The sequence below is a fragment of the Tauraco erythrolophus genome, chromosome 22 (genome assembly GCF_009769465.1).
Source record: "Tauraco erythrolophus isolate bTauEry1 chromosome 22, bTauEry1.pri, whole genome shotgun sequence".
In the NCBI taxonomy this organism is placed as follows: domain Eukaryota; kingdom Metazoa; phylum Chordata; class Aves; order Musophagiformes; family Musophagidae; genus Tauraco; species Tauraco erythrolophus.
Window position 1 is genome coordinate 2627351 of NC_141486.1, and position 16135 is coordinate 2643485.

The following is a 16135-nucleotide window of genomic DNA, read 5'->3' on the forward strand; positions in this document are numbered from 1 at the left end:
GGGAATAAGGCTTCTTTGTTGATAAAAAGCTGGCTGTGGGTCTGGTATTAATTTAGCCATTCTGGCGGCAATGCTTACAATGCCACGGAGTTTTCCTGCCTGTTTTTTTTTTTTCTACATGGTCTCCGTGAACGTTTGGCACAGAGAGATGGAGACAGGGGCCATCCTCTGTAGACATGAAAGGCAGCAACAGGCAAAGATCTGAAGAAGTCTGTTGTCACCTTTTCTTGGTCTTTTTTCCTTTCTGCCACTTTTCTGCGTCTGTTTTGTCTCCTTATTCTAATGTTGCCTCTTTCTCTTTGTTTTTAATGCCCATTGGTTGTCATTTCTTGCTTTCTTTGACTTTCTCCTCTTCTCTTCATCCTTTCCCGTTCCTCACCTGAACGTCTCTGCCACGTTTCACCACCATCTGACAGCCGATGAGATGACTGTGGGGAAGGTCTACGCAGCGCTGATGATATTTGACTTCTACAAGCAGAATAAGAACAGCAGGGAACAAGTCCACCAGCCTCCCGGGGGGCTGTGCCAGGTACTCAGCCAAGACGTGTCCTTTGCGGTCCTCCCTCCTGGGCAGCCTGTTCTCCAGCGTTGGGCAGCTCTCATGAGAGTCACTGGCATGTTTCATCCAGAAAGTCTGGATGTTTCTCCAGCATTTGAAAATGCTGTCTCAAGAATGGAAAACTCTCCTGAAAGTCTCTCTCTCTAGAAAAATAAAAATAAAAAAAAAATGTTGCAGTTGCCTTTCACAGTAGGTCTGGAAAGATCTTTTTTAAAAAAAAATATCAAGTGACATTTGGCAGTCTAAGTCCTGTTTTCAGAAGTGGCCTTGGGACTGGGGAACAGCACAAGATTCCTTTGGGACACCAAAGAGTTACTGGAAGCTGATGATAGTTTGGCTACAAAATGTTTAAGTTAGTTTTGAAAATGAGACTTGTTCCAAATCATTTTGGCTCTGATAGATTTGAAGTTTTTTACAACTTCTTGAAAATATTTGCATGTGACTGACTGGAAACTGAAACCCCAAGGGTTTCCGATAGGACAAGTACCTTTTGATTTCAGGATGACCACCCAGCTGATCTCCAGTGTGGCCCATCCGTCTATCTCACAGACGGGAGGCTCCAGCAGACCCAGTGTCCCAACGGGTCACCCCCGTTGCACGTCCCCTTTGGCTGCATCAGTCTGTGAAACCCCTGCTGTGCTCTGGTGACTGGGGAATACTTGGTTAGAGGGAAGGGGGATCCCAGCACAACTTTGGCTTGTGCCAAACTGAGGGCAGCGATTGTCCTTCAGAGCCTTTTACAGCTGTGGGGAGGTTGGGGTGTGCCTTCTGCTGGGCAGAGCTTTCAGGGGGACACCGTGGACATTTTATTAACTAGAAAGTGTACTGCAAGCTGTCTTCTCTAAGTGCAGCTCTGTCTCTGACCTTTCCTTGTGCTTCGCAGCCCGGACCGGTGTCTCTCTTCCACCCCCTGAAGGCCACTTTGGAGCAAACCCAGACCACAGCGTTCAGCAACGCAAAGGCGTTCCTTCGCCAGAAAAGCTCGGCCTCGCTCAACAACGGGGGTGCCTTGTGAGTATCCCCCAAAAATCCCCACCAAAGCTGTAACGCAGAGAAGGGGCACACTGGCTGTGTGCATCAACCCTGACCGCTGCCTCTGCAGTTTCTCTGGAGGTGGGGCAGCACAGCTGGTGACACCAAGACCATCAGCCCCTTCATGCCGTGGCTGGGATGGTTTCCCACCCATGGCTACCAAAATGCCTCTGTGTGGCTCTGCTTCCCACTGTTGCCTCAGGTGGTGGTAGCGTTAGGTTCTGCAGAGCTGCGTGTCTCCTTAATGATCTCCTCTGCATCTTGATTAGAGAGCCTTCCATTGTGGCTTGGTTTAAGTGTGAGTTCACTTACAGGAGTTTGGACTCATTGCAAAACAACCAAGCAAACCCCAGCCCACCAACCACTAATGCAGCGGGTTCTTGGGAACAAAGGAGTTGCTTGAGCTCATGGTGCTCGGTAACAGAAAGAGCTTCTTGAGACTTTCCAGAACAGAATCTGACTCCTTCTCTTTGGGGAAAATAATACCTCTACAAGGAGCTTACCAAACAGGTGTAGTAACAGTCATACCAAACAGGTGTAGTCAAAGTCATCCCTAATCAATTCTTTGTTTCCTGCTCTTCTTCAGGTGACTTTCCTCTGGGTCACAGTGCTATGGATTTTCAGTGATAAGCATATGAAGTTTAAATGTCCTGAATAACCCTGATGGGGAAACCAACATCAGGCTCCACAGTGAAACCCAAAGCCACCTGTGAATGTGCTTTAGTGTTTGTTTGACCAATGTCTTTTAGGGCTACTTATCTAACTAGTCTTGCACATACATAATTTGCTTGAACTTCAAAATTCTTTATTCTTCATCAGAACTTAAGCTGCAGAAGTTGATTTCCTCAGTTACTGAAACAAAATGTGCTGACTGGTTTGGTTTCCTTGTTGCTGATGGGATCTTCAGGCTACATAGAAAGTGGCCCTGGCAAAACCTAGGAGACCTTATAGCTTCACCAGCAGCTGCGCCTGTCCTGCAATGAGTTTCATAAGTGAAACCTCAAAGGGTACCTGAGTGCTTTGCTTTCATCACAATAAGGTCAGCAAAATCTCTTTGCAAAAGAGTTAATCTTCTTTCCTCTTTTCCTTCTGCAGGCCAGCCCCAGAGGGTGGGATCAAAGAGTCCAGTTCTTGGGGGACCCAACGCACCCAGGATGTGTTTTATGAAACCAGGACACCAGCTTTCGAACGAGGTCACTCAGAAGAAATCCCCATTGAACGGGTGAGCAAACAGGTGAAGACAGGGTGAAATGCAGTACATTTTAATAGATATCAGGCTAGACACTTTCCTGAGAGTTGAAGAGGTCCTCTGTCCCTTGAGACAAGCATTGTTCTCTCTCTTACAACCCAAAGTTTGCTTAAACATTACAGAAAAAAAAAAAAAAAGATATCTTCCACAGCCTGATAGCTGTACATGTGGACACACTTTTCCTGGAATTATGTGTCTGCTGCAATAGGTTATTTCGGTTATCTCTTCCCAAGTGTCCCATTGTCCCAATCCCATTGTCATTAGTGTACAAACTCCGAGGAGAGGTCTCACGGGTCAGAGCTGGGGCTTGTTGCCATGGCTGGAGGAAAAGCTTGGTCCGCTCTTGTCCTTGTTGAAGGCAACACTGTAGATGGAGTAACCTGGGCACTCCACAGCTCCTAATTTACTCTTTCTCCTCCTGGCTACTCTTCACAATTAAATCAAGCTTAGCAGAAGCCTGCTCAGATGATGGCTTCAAAGATGATGTTCACGTTCTTTTTGCTTAAACAGTTTCTTGTTTTGATTAGGTGGTAGAAATGAGGGAAATCAGCCCCACTCTTGCCAACGGAGAGCACCAACCAGGCCTGGAGAGCCAGGGGCGGGCGGCTTCCATGCCACGCCTGGCCGCTGAAACTCAGGTGAGTGAGGAGGCTTTACTGGCAGTGGGAGACTGGGAGTGGGTCAGAAACTCAGTATATTCTCCTTCCTTGCCATGTTGTTGGAAGTTACTTATGAGTATGCGTTCAAGGCCAGGTTGGATGAGACTTTGAGCAACCTGGTGCAGTGGAAGGTGTCCCTGCCATTCCATTCTACAGAATTTGGCATTTGCCATGCCAAACCATTCTATGATTCTATAATATTTGTTTTAAAAGATGCCCACCCTGTGCCCTAGCTATCAAGAAAGCTGGAGATGTGCTGTGATTCTCTTTGATGAATGTAGTAGGCACAGAAAATACCAGGAGCCTGTGCCTGGAAGGCTGCATTGAGACACTAAGCATCTTCCCTGTTTTTTTCCTCTTCCCATAGTATTTATGGGGAAGAGGAAGTATTATTTATTTTCTACAAGAAAGATGGGGAGAGGCTGTTCAGGAGGGCCTGTTGTGATAGGACAAGGGGTAATGGTTTTAAAATAGAGGGAGGTAGATTCAGGTTGGATATTAGGAAAAAATTTTTTACCGTGAGAGTTGTAGAACACTGGAACAGGTTGCCCAGAGAGGTGATGGATGCTCCATCCCTGGAGATATTCAAGGCCAGGTTGGACGAGGCCCTGAGCAACCTGATCTAGTTGGAGATATCCCTGTTCCTTGCAGGGGGGTTGGACTAGATGACCTTTGAAGGTCCCTTCCAGCCCTAATCATTCTATGATTCTATGATTTAGCATATACTGTATTGTGACTTTGGTCAGTAAAGTGTTGAGAGTTTCCCTTGTTTAACTTCTCATCATTAGAGTTGACTTTTACAGCAACTTGTGGATGCTACTTAGTGTGCAGGATGTCGTAGTTTTCACAGACATTTTTTGGGTGTTTCACGTGTTCATCGCTAGCTTGGTGTCCCAGATGCTCTCCAGCCACTGTCCTGCCTCCCGTGTGTCAGAACATCTCACCACTCATAGTTGTGTCTCTCTCATTCCAAGGGCCTGATCCATACCGGCAGGAGCGAGCAGCCCGTGGTTATGGGCTGTTCCCATTGCTCTCCTTGAGAACCAGAACGTGAAAGAGGTCCTGCACCCTAAAACCAAAGGCCTGTGTGTTGGGTACACAGCGTTAGCTCCAGCAGACAATAATCTTTTTGCTAACGTGCTCAGGCTGGCACAGGCTGCACTTCGCCGGCCAGCAGATTTCCCGGCTGACTTCAGAAACTGCCGTCTTTGTATGAGCACCGGGGTCCTCCGTGTTATCAGCAACACTACTCAGCATGCTTAATGAAAGCAACAGACCCCAGAGCAAACCCGTGCTCCCTCCCTTTCCCCTGCCCAGAACAAAGTTGTCCTTTATTCTAGACCACAAGTAGCATCTTTCCTTCCAAGGCGATGCTGGAAGCCGTGACACCGGCAGCACGAGCCTTTCCTTGGGAAGCTCTTTGCCATCGTGGGCAGATATTTGCAGGAGTGAGTCTCTGGCAGAAGCACAGGACGTGTTGCCCAGGACACAGCCCCACTGAGAGCTGCCTAACCTTGTGATGAATCAGGCCCTTCGTGTCTGAGTGGATCTAACCTCATTTAATAATACAATGTTTTGGTGGTTGTATCTTCAGCTGAATAACCAATGTACTTTCTGTGTGTCTTCCCCCTCCATGCCCTGCACCCTCCCTCTCACGTGCTGGTTCTGCTACCCCCAAACTTTGAGTTCTTTATAACTATTTTTGCGATGCTTTCTGTTTTTCTGGATGTCTCCCTTTCTGTTTGCCTGTTGTTCCTCTGTCTTTTTATGTTCTACCTTTTTTTTAAAAAAAAAAATCTTCCTACGCTTTCAATCTCACCTCTTCCCTCCCTCTTTGCTGTCCTCCTCCCCCACCACCTCCCCTCCCCGTCGTCATCGTGTCCGCTGCACATCTGCCGTGATGTCTGACCATGGCTGTACGGTGGGGCTGCTTCAAATAATGTCTCTCATCTTGTCCGAATTGTTTGCAGAGGAGCAAAGCACGGTCACCTGGGAGTTACCTAGCAGTATGTAGTTTGCACTAAGTTGTATCCTCTTAAATTCCTGTTAAGAAACAATTAACCTTCCTTAACCCTTTACTTTTTTCCCCTTCTCATTTGGAGCCCAATGTTGCCCCGACGCAGCCGCTCCCTCTTTCCACTTTGCTGCAGTTCCCTCGATCCTCAATTGCACGCCGCACGCTGTAACAGCAGGGACTTGTGTGTTTGTTTGTTTGTTTGTTTGTTTTGCTTATTTATTTGTTTTCGTATGCCTTGTTGCACAGGAATTTAGGAAGTGAAAACAAGCGGTTTGGTAATGAAGAAGCAATTAGTAACTCTCGGAAGGGTTACGGTCCAGTCTCCCGAGGCTTGCGGGGAGTCTGTGCATGGCCCGTTAACGTAACGAGAGCATTGCCAGGATTTATGGAAAGGGTATTCATCATTTTGCCACTTCCCATTAGTGTCAGGGGGGACTTCTGTCCCTGGAATAAGCACAGAATCAGGTCCGAAATCCGAAGAGAAATGTTAATTTCTTAGCGATTTGGCTGGCTTTTTGTTGGGAAATTTCTGTCGTCTCCTTCCCGGCAGCCTGGAAACATGCATGGGTTCAACAGGGAGCACGGAGGACACACCTGAAGGTCACCAGTATGGTTTCCTGCCCGCAGAGCGAGAGGCACAGCAGGAGACACGTGCAGCACGACACGGTCCTGCCGACCGCGCCGGCGCAGACCGCGGCGATGCAGCCATGCCGTGGGCTGTGCCGCGCTCCCCCGGCCCAGCAGCCTCTTCCTTGTGCCTAAACCTTCCAGCCCTGACACCCCGCCTTGCCCTCCAGTGGGCAGCACCAAAATTTGGGTGTCTGCCCAGCAAGAGAGAGAGCACCAAACGAAAATTCAGCCCAAACCGCGTCTTCGCACACGAGAGAAGCCGCCGGCGATGGCCCGCGGGGAGGGAGAGCGGTTCTTTCTGCTCCAAATAATGAGCAGAGCTGCGGAACAGCTGGCTCTGCGTTGTGCAAATATCACGGGGCAGCAGAGATCTGGATTTCAGGATAAGCAAACAAGATAGCATAGACAGGAGAAATAATACAGGGCTCTTCGGAAAGGTTACAGTGAACAAAGTAAATGTCGCTGGAGGCACGTATTGGATTGCGAATTCAAACAAGCATGAGAGCTGAGGGACCATAGGACGTCCTGATCTCCCTCTCCATCAGGCTGGACCCCTGTGCTCCAAGGTCTTTCCTCTGCCATGCAGCTTTGCTGCAGTGGTAGAACCAGGGAAGCCTCCAGAGGGTGGATGAAGCTCTGTCTCCACCACAGAACCATCTCCAAAGCAGCTGGAGGCCAGCAGAGTGAATGAGAAGGAAACATGGGAATTGTCCTCATTTCCTGAGCTTCATACCTGTTTTGGACAGTAGGAAAGGGAAAGGCTATGAGAATAGCTGTCCTGCAGTCCACTCGGCTCGATTTCTGCAGAGCTTTTCTGTAAGGTTTGGAACTCAAGGGAAGGGAGCAGAGTGTGGAGCTGCCATGGGCAGGGTCCAGCAGTGCCCGTGGGGGCTGTGTTACTGCACGCAGATGTTTGGCTCTCAAGCCAAAGATGATTCAAAAACAGCAATAGCAAATCTAAGCGGTCATTTTTGGAGATATCCTGGTAGAATTGCAAGGAAACACATGCTATCCTGCTTGTCCCAGCCACGGGGGATTCAAGGAGTGATGGTGGGTCAAGAAGAGAGGTTTAAATGTTTGCCAGGAGTCACCTTCAATTGCAGGGAGATAGAAGTGATTACTAGTGGCTTGGCCTGTACTGTGCCCACTTATTATTCCTGATTTTTCTCCCTCTCCATGTGATGCCCAGCAACGCTTTCATGCTTTCCTCTTTGGAGTTGCTTTGGGATGACCACAGGCCCTGAAGCAGCTTTGGGTGAAACTGGTCTTGGAGAATTCTCTTTGTGAGACGCTTGGCTCCTGTGCTGCCCTGTGCCCCTGCTACCGTCCCGGTGACTCCCGTGGCGCTGTGTTTGGTGTGACATGCTGCATATCGCGCTGCGCCCGCGGTGCCTGCGGATTGGCGCACTGCTGAACGTAACGCCCGTTTCAGCGAACGGAGGTCGCGTTTGCCCCTCAAATTTAGCACTCAGTCCACCATTCCACAAGTCCTTCTGCCCATTCCAGTTATATCCAATTAACCATTTTTCTCCTCGCCCCTGTCTCTCACTGTAAAACCCTCCCCGCGCTGGGTACGGAGCAGCTGAGCACGGTGCAGCTCCTGCCCTCACCCTGCTCCGTGTCCCTCCATCTGCCTTGCAGCCCATCCCGGACACAAGCCCCATGAAACGCTCCGTCTCCACGCTGACCCCGCAGCGTCCTCATGCCATGCACCTCTACGAGTACTCCTTGGAGCGCATGCCACCAGAGCAAGGGCATCACCACCATCACCACCGTTGCCACCGGCGGAAAGAGAAGAAGCAGAAGTCCTTGGACAGGTCCCCCCATCAGCTGGCCGATGGAGAAGCTGGTAAGGGCTTTGCAAAAAAGGATTTGTCCTCATCCTCCTCCCTTCGGGATGCACAGCTGTCATCTGATGTGATTTGGGGTCCTGTCTGCATGGAAGGACTTCCCTGTCCCACACTTGGAACTTCCTCCTGTATTGGTGACCCCCAACCAATGTTCTTCTTTCAGTGGCCCAGTCTGGTGAGTCTTCTTCCAAGGACAAGAAGCAGGAACGCGGTCGGTCCCAAGAGAGGAAGCAACACTCTTCCTCCTCCTCCGAAAAGCAGCGCTTCTACTCCTGCGACCGCTACGGCAGCCGGGACCGTTCTCAGCCCAAGTCTGCCGATCAGAGCAGGCCCACCTCACCCAACGGAGGTCCGGAGCAAGGTCCACACAGACAGGTGAGGAGATGCAGGGTGGGAAAAGAGCCCTAAGGTCTTCCAGGCATGTGCACACCTCTTCCAAGTTTTGCTTAAAGTAAAAGAGAAGGAACAGGAAAGGCTGGGCAGTAGGAGGCAAAGCCTTTGAGGTCCTGCTTGGTGCTTCACATCCAAGACAGGGATTGGGAATGTCACTTGGTGACTCTTTAATAGCCACTTACAGAGGGAGGGAGTGACTCAAGGCATCTCGCAGACCCTCCACTGCCAAGGACACCCTTGCTCATGGTTTCAGCACAGCAGCCTGGGAGAGCTGAGATCTGGCAGCTCTTGATGCTGATGGAGAAGGTGCACCTGAGCCGAGGCAGGCTAGCAGCGTGCTGTGAGACCCGAGCAAGTGAGCTTGAACCTGCCAGCTGAGTTAATCCAGCACCTACCGCTGCCCCATGCCACGAACGTCTGGTGATTGCCAAGGAAATCCGTGCCGTCGCAGCACGAGCCGATGTAACGGAGCGCAGGGGCTCCAGGCAGCCCGAGCTGTGATCTCAGCAGAGTTTGCTTGTGTTAGCAGGGTTTTCCATCTGCTGTTGGCGTGGGCTTCAGAGCTGTCCTGTATTGTGGAACAGGTTCATTTTCTGAAAATTGAGGAAAAAGTCCTTTTTCCCTAGCGTCAAATCAATCTTCAAATGTTCTCTCCAGCTGAGGGGGGAGAAGTCACAGGAAGGGAGAGGAGGGACGTAGGAGAAGACAGGATCTGGGTGGAAGGGGAGAGAGCTCAGCCCCGGGGCTGATCCCTGCAAACATCCCCAGGTAACGAAGGGCAGGCTCTGGCCACTTTCCAAAATCTCCCTAAATTTGCATCCTGGGCATGGGACACACTTTGCACAGTCTTTCCCAGGTGGGAGCAGGTGTGACATGGGTGTAAGGTCTGATGCTCCCAGGACTGCGTCCCCGACTGGCCTTCATCTGTTTTATTCAGATGAATTTTTCTCTCCGTTTCTTCCTTTCTCCCTCTGCTTTGAGAGGCAGGAAGTTGGCACGGATTTTTAGCATGATGTCTCTCCTTTCTTGCATGCTCAGCTTACCAGAACTTTAAACATCACATATATATTTTAGTTAAAAAACCTGAAACTTTCCCATAGTTAATAGACAACCAGCATTAGAGCATCAGCTTCCTTATAGAAACCTGTTCCCCCCGTTCCATTGACATCCTCCATGTCTCGTGTGGGTTTAGTAAGTCAGAGCAGAGAAAACCCCGTTGTTTTGGTGTCCATGTATTTTATCCACTCACATGTTATCTATTTTGAGTGGAGCTGCTAATACAACCCCTGGCTGTTCTGAGAAAAAAAAAAAAAAAAAAAAAATAGCCAAGGGGTTTGTTAACTCCCAGGTATTTTCTTTGTTTCACTGTTTCCTTCTCAGTGCAGGTGAATTGTTAAATATAAATCCCATTTCACAATGAATCTGGGAAAAGCATTTTTTTAAACGAGATAAAACTTCTCAGAATTTTGAAATGCTTCAGCAGGAAGGAATTTGTTGGATGTTTTGAAAAAAGACCTCACCATTTTTTTTACAATCACACCCATTTCCTGAATTGGTCCTGGATTAAAGAAGTTTGAGAATCTTAAAAAAAAAAAACAAAACCAAAAAACTATTTTTAAGCGGCTTAATACTATCAAAACAATGTACTTCTGATTGCTTTTGTAAGAATTGTCATTTTGAAGTGCTCAGCCTCAGGACCCTGGAAAAAGCTGGACATCTTCCCCTGGATGTTGGGACGTTGCAGGTCACTGGGTGGTGGTCACCATCTCCTCCATCACCATGGAAGCAGGTGATGGAGGTGGTGGTCACCATCTCCTCCATCACCATGGAGGTGATGATGACCATCTCCTCCATCACCATGGAGGCAGGTGATGGAGGTGGTGGTCACCATCTCCTCCATCACCATGGAGCTGACCAGCTCACCCTCAAAACCATGCTGGAAAACCCAGGCAGAGCAAAACAAGCATGGATCGATAGCCCAACAAGCAACGACCTGGTGTTTTTATAGGAAGGAAAAGCTGCTCTTTAAAAAATTAAAGGTCTGGTCTCTGGTGACCTCTCATGTGAGGTCACGGAAGACTAAGGGATTTTTAAAACACACTTGTGGGGCTACTTGTGTTCTGCCCTGGAAGAATGTAAACAGAAATGCCAAAAGAAGGGCCGTTCCTCTCACTCACGGCATTTTTTTAACTTAGTTAAAAAGTAAGTTAGCTTAGTTCACTCCCACATGTTGCTATTAGTGACCCAGGAAGCTGCCAGACTCTTCTACCAGCCAAAAATCAAATGTGTAACATTGAGGAGGAGAAGGTGAACACATTTTTAAGAAACTTGTTAGTTAGAGCCTGTCCAAAAAGCTTTTTGTTCTTGCTTTTTTCACAAAGTGGCTATTTAATCAAAATACATTCCGTTCCCAAAACCACCAAAACATAGTCTGCCCCCAATATGTGTCCTCCTCCCACATAATCCGATTCTGACCGCAGAAATGATCCCCAACATCCACCTTCACAACCGTCGGGTGAAGTTCTGCAAAAACACACCCCAAAAATTGTATTTGCCAAAAAAAAAAAAAAAAATAGAGTAGATTTTTTTGAGCTGCTGCCCCGTAGTTCAGGTAAGGCGCATGTCGAGCCCGTGTATGATGTGGATGCCTTCCCCGGACAGTGACCCTTCTGTCGGAGCCGTCTGCCAGTTTGCGTCCTACCGGTGCTCTGGTCGTTTCTGTTCTTATTTACCGCTCGCAGAACTTCAGTTCTCCAACTCTTTACATCTCGTGTTGAACTATTTCTCGAGAACCTCCTCCCCCTAACTGTGCCTGTCTAAACTCTCTCTTTTTTTGCTTTTCTTTCTTCTTGTGACTTGTCTCTCCCTCCTGTTGCTTCTCCTTCTGTTTTATACCTGCCTGCCTTTGTGTTCGTCTGGTGTTGCCCTTTTTTATTTTTTGATTTGCTTTGTTCCAATTTTTATGTAGGGCAGTGGTTCAGTTAATGGGAGCCCCTTGCTGTCGACATCTGGTGCTAGTACCCCATGCCGGGGTCGGAGGCAGCTCCCACAGACTCCCCTGACCCCACGTCCCAGCATCACTTACAAGACCGCTAACTCCTCGCCCGTGCACTTCACCACTTTCCAAACTGGACTGCCCACTTTCTCCCCGGGACGCCTGAGCCGCGGCTTGTCCGAGCACAACGCGCTGCTGCGCGGGGACCAGCAGCCGCCCGCGCCGGCGGTGGCCCGCATCGGCTCCGACCCCTACCTGGGCCACCGCGACGACGCCGACAGCCCCTACCGCGCCGTGCCGGAGGACACGCTCACCTTCGAGGAGGCGGTGGCCACCAACTCGGGACGGTCCTCAAGGACTTCGTACGTCTCCTCCTTGACCTCCCAGTCTCACCAAATCCGCAGGGTGCCCAACGGGTACCATTACACGCTGGGTCTCAACACGGGCCCCGGGACTGGCACCAGAGGACGTAGCTACTACCACGAAGCTGATGAGGATGACTGGTGCTAGCGGCGTGGCGAAACCCTTCGAGGCGTGCGCGCTGAAAATCGATGAGTTTTATCATCTGGAAGGCTGTGCGCTCCCACGCGCGGTGCCCAGGGCCGGAGGGGGCCCGCGGGGCAGCCCCCGCCGCCAGAACTGCTCAGCCCCCAGGTCCGGAGACACTCCTGCAGCCTCTCTCCTCTCTTTTTTTTTTTCTTTTTTTTTCTTTTTTTTTCTTTTTTTTTTTTTTTAATTTTTTGCACTAGGCGAATCGAGGAAGAAGGCTCCCTCCTTAGGGGGAAGGCAGCGGAGGGAGCACAAGTCTCTCCCCCCCTCTCGCCCACCTCCCCACTGCCTTGTCTAGCTCCAAGACACGCACCAGATGCCAAATCCACAACGCGCGGGAGAAGCCGGGAGAAGAGCGGTCCTCACCTTCGACAGCGGGCAAAGCAGACTGTCGCTCCTTTTCGAGATTGGCGCAGTTTTTGTTGGGCTATTTCTTAATTTTGTTTGTTTGTTTCCTCCCCCACCCCCCAGTCAGGGTGGGAGTCGGGGGTTGCAAACGGACCCACGCGAACAAAGATCGCATCGGCGTTTTCTCTCGGTCACCGCTAAGAAGGAAGAGATCTACCCAAGGGACTGGGAGAGGAGAAACACAGACCAGAACAAAGGACAGTCCATTGGGACTTGATGTTCAACCACAACAAACCTTTTCAGCGGAGCCAGTGGACCCAACTCCCGAGCTGCCCGAGCGTTCCGGCAGCCGGGACTCTGCTCCGACACCGCTGCCGTGTGGATCTCTTCTATTTCACTCACCACGTCGGGTCCTTCTCACTGACACATGATAAAGCCACAAGAGAGCTACTTTGTAAGGACTGTTTCCTTGCTGCTGAGACTTTTCTTTCCGTCCCTCTCTCCTGTCGACCGCAACACGCCCTCACTGTTTTTGTCTTGTTTACAATATAAGCTTGATTTAGCAAAAAAAGAAAACCAACTAAAAAAAAAAAAAAAAGAAAAAAAATCCAGGAGGAAAAAAAAAAAAAAAGAGGAAAAAGCGTAGGGGTGAGAAGAAGAAATGTTATTGGTTTTATATCAAGCTATTAGATAGAACTTTAACTTTTCATTGTGTGCATTTTTGTAAATTGTACAGTAAAAAAAAAAAAAAAAAGAAAAAAATCCTCTTTATGTAGAGAATTAGTCCAATTGTCATTCCAGGTCCCACTGTTTCTACCGAATGCTCCAGTTGTTCACTACTAAGTGCCTAACCTTTGAAATCTTTCACAGCGACGATGCAACCTCTTGCTTCGATGCATCAGAGCGTGGGCGAGCGTGGGGAGGGGCAGGGGGGAGGGAGGGCAGGGGCAGGGCCGGGAGGAGCCGCTCGTCCCGGTGGTGCCACGGTGCACACAACGCCCCGCGTCGCGTTACCGGACAGTGCGTTCGAGTACCAGGTTGGAAGCTTACAGTGGGGAAGGCAAACGTGCTTTGGGGTTGGTTTGAGTTTTGTTGGCCTTTTTTTTTTTTTAAAAATTTTTTTTATTTAAATATAGTTTTTTTGGTGGGAGGGGAGTGATTGCAGCGAACAAAACCGGCCTTTTCTCGTTGACGAGTGTTTAGGTCCTGTGGGAGAGATGCGGGTGGAAAAGTACAGCATCTGCAGAGATGCTCTTGCAGGAGGAGCGGCGTCTTTTCGCACCGCGTGTCACGTCGCAGTCGGGCCACGAGAGCTCTGGCCACGTTCCACGGTGCATAATTTGTGTTGGGGGCAGTTGGAGAGAGTATTGCCTGTTAAGAGAAGGTTAAAAAAAAAAAAAATTAAGCAAAACCTCTAACTCTGATTCTCAGGGATGAGATTTCTGTGTTCTTGCAACGACTCTTGCGTTGGACGATACCGTTCTTTTTGTGCACGTCTGGGTTTCTGCACTTCGAGCCCGGGAAAGGGGCAAACGCGAAGTGCCAGCGGGGAGGGAGTGCTGGAAGAAACACTGGGCAGGACCTCGCATCCGTGGGGCTGAGGAACTGTTCCTTGTAGGGCTAATTTGGGGCACCAGGACCAGTAGAACACTGATAAAAGGTTAAGGGAGGAAGGGCGGGAGGTGCCAGACAAGCACATGCTAGTAGGAAAGAGGAGAGGGTTGGACAGGTGACTTTTTCCAGAGGATCTACCAAGCCCCAGAACTGTGAAACCTTTCTGGGTGATGGCTTAGGATGGGTGGAGATCCCGCTGGACCCTGGAGACTTGTTGTGTCGCTGGAGGGGTTGGAGGGTATCAGATGGTACTGAAACACTCAGGAGGTCTCTCGTACTCTCAGCAAAAGTCTTTCAGCCTCAGATGGGAGCAGTCTGCTGTAGGGTGGTTCTTCACATCTCCTGTAGCTCTTCTGTTGAGGAAATTCAAAATGTTTTTGGTTTCCTTCGGTCTTTTTTGTGTCGTTGTTCTGTTACTAACTAATAATAATCTCTGGCCGATCTCATCCCTGGATTCTGCTAAAGGATAACTCCTGTCTCTGTCTCTGTATTCATGTGCACTTTGAATAAAGGAGGTGCGGTAGCCAGAGGTCCGCTGTGGGTCACGGCTGTGATTTGCAAACGGAGGGCTATGCAACAAGATGACACGTTCCGAAACACATCCAAACCACCACCAGTCAGAAAGACCTTCATCCATCCTGTAGCTTTATCTGCTGGATTTTCCTGTTTCAGGCTTCAGCATGATTGTGACCAAATGTTTTATACGTTTTCCTTACACGAAGGCACAAACACTCGATTTGAAATTTTAAAGAAAACGGTACTATTTTACTCCAGGAAGTAAAGGAGAGGGAAAACGCGATCTCTCTGACAGTGCATGCCAACATTGTACCCACGCTGGAAAGCGAGAGAGATGTCTTTCTGTACTGAATAATTGCGTCTTTTCCTCCCCTCTGCCTTTCCCTTTCCCCCCCAGTTCAGATCCCCCCAAACCCTGCAGCCCCCCACCAACACCCTGGAAGCGCAGAGCCAACGGTGGCCGTGGGTCGCTCCAGTTCTTAGGCAGAACACGACGAAGAATCTCAAGTTGTCTGATCCTCCACCCACCTCGCAGGGGTCGATGACAGTGACAGATGAGCCCGACCACAATTGTCCATAACCCTTTCCCCACCTTTTTTTACAGCCTCTCTTCACTGCATACACGATATTTCCGAGAACCCTCATAGTGAGTTGCCAAACTTGAATTGCACCGACCAGTTCTCTGCATCCAGAACCAGTCTCGTAGTGGCTGTACTTTGAATAAGTAATGTTTGCATGTAAAATATATACATATATACATATATATAAAAAAAAAAAAAAGAAGTATGTGCATGGAAAATGTTTATCTTCGTACTTTTTTGATACAATGTATTCATCAGTTGTTAATTTTTAATTATATTTGATATAAACTGGGGGTTTGTTGCAAAACTTTATATTTAAAAAAACAGTGTTAAAAATGATAAAAGTTCCAACCATGCAACACAAGCGGAACTTTACCCAAAAAAAATAAAAGGGGGGGAAAAAAAAAAAAAAGAAAAATAAGGTTCTGTGATTGCCTAGTTTGCTGCCTGAGTAATATTTATCAGCCAAACTTTGAATTCTGCAGTTGTTTCTACAATTACATTTTGTATGAAGCAAAGTCCTTGAATTAAAATAAAAACTTAGCAAAAAAACTTACAAATTCAACGACGGTGTGTGCAGTGTGCCTGGTGACCGGGAGACCCGCCGGCCCGAGAGCAGCTCCCTGCCCCACCGAGTGGCTCGGAGAGAGCTGCAGGGGCAGCTGGGCTCGACCCCCATGTTGAGCAGTAGCCCGTGAGATCCGGTGTGAAACTGGTTTTAGTTCAGCCCGAATTGGGATGCTGTAAGGAACCGGCCGTGTCTGTGTGTGTTTCCGTAGAGGTTTCACAGCCGGCGGGCAGGAGGGAGCTGTTGGCAAATTCACTGTACAGTGTGGATCCGGGATGGAGGTGACAGTTCCTGGAGCCCAACAGGCAGCAAAATCGCATAATTTGAGGGTTACAAAAAAACCCTAGCAGTGATTGAGTCCTCGGAGGTTTTTTTAACAGAGAGAAGCTTCTGTTGTTGATGTGCAGAAACGTTGGGCGTGTGGCTCCCTTTAGTATCAACCCTTATGAAACCTTAACCAAGCTCCCAGCGAGTGTTCTTGGTGCTACCTCGGGCAGGCATGGGCATGGAAATCAGTCATGGATTGGTGTCTGGCGTTGGATTGGTGTCAGGAGTCTGCCACGTGTCCAGTGGAT

General features: G+C 49.0%; 1 protein-coding gene across 2 annotated transcripts in view; it reads left to right on the plus strand.

Moving 5' to 3' along the window:
- Positions 1-11894, plus strand: part of CACNA1B (calcium voltage-gated channel subunit alpha1 B) — a 302801-nt gene extending 290907 nt beyond the window's left edge. The window contains exons 42-49 of one of the 2 annotated variants that reach the window (XM_086625007.1): positions 417-529; positions 1443-1570; positions 2687-2825; positions 3368-3478; positions 5470-5505; positions 7788-7995; positions 8160-8371; positions 11358-11894. In XM_086625007.1, the coding sequence (XP_086481133.1) occupies positions 417-529; positions 1443-1570; positions 2687-2825; positions 3368-3478; positions 5470-5505; positions 7788-7995; positions 8160-8371; positions 11358-11894 (1484 nt within the window). The remainder of the gene's footprint in view (positions 1-416; positions 530-1442; positions 1571-2686; positions 2826-3367; positions 3479-5469; positions 5506-7787; positions 7996-8159; positions 8372-11357) is intronic. The other variant, XM_086625008.1, reaches the window with a different exon arrangement.
- The last annotated feature ends 4241 nt before the right edge of the window (positions 11895-16135 follow it).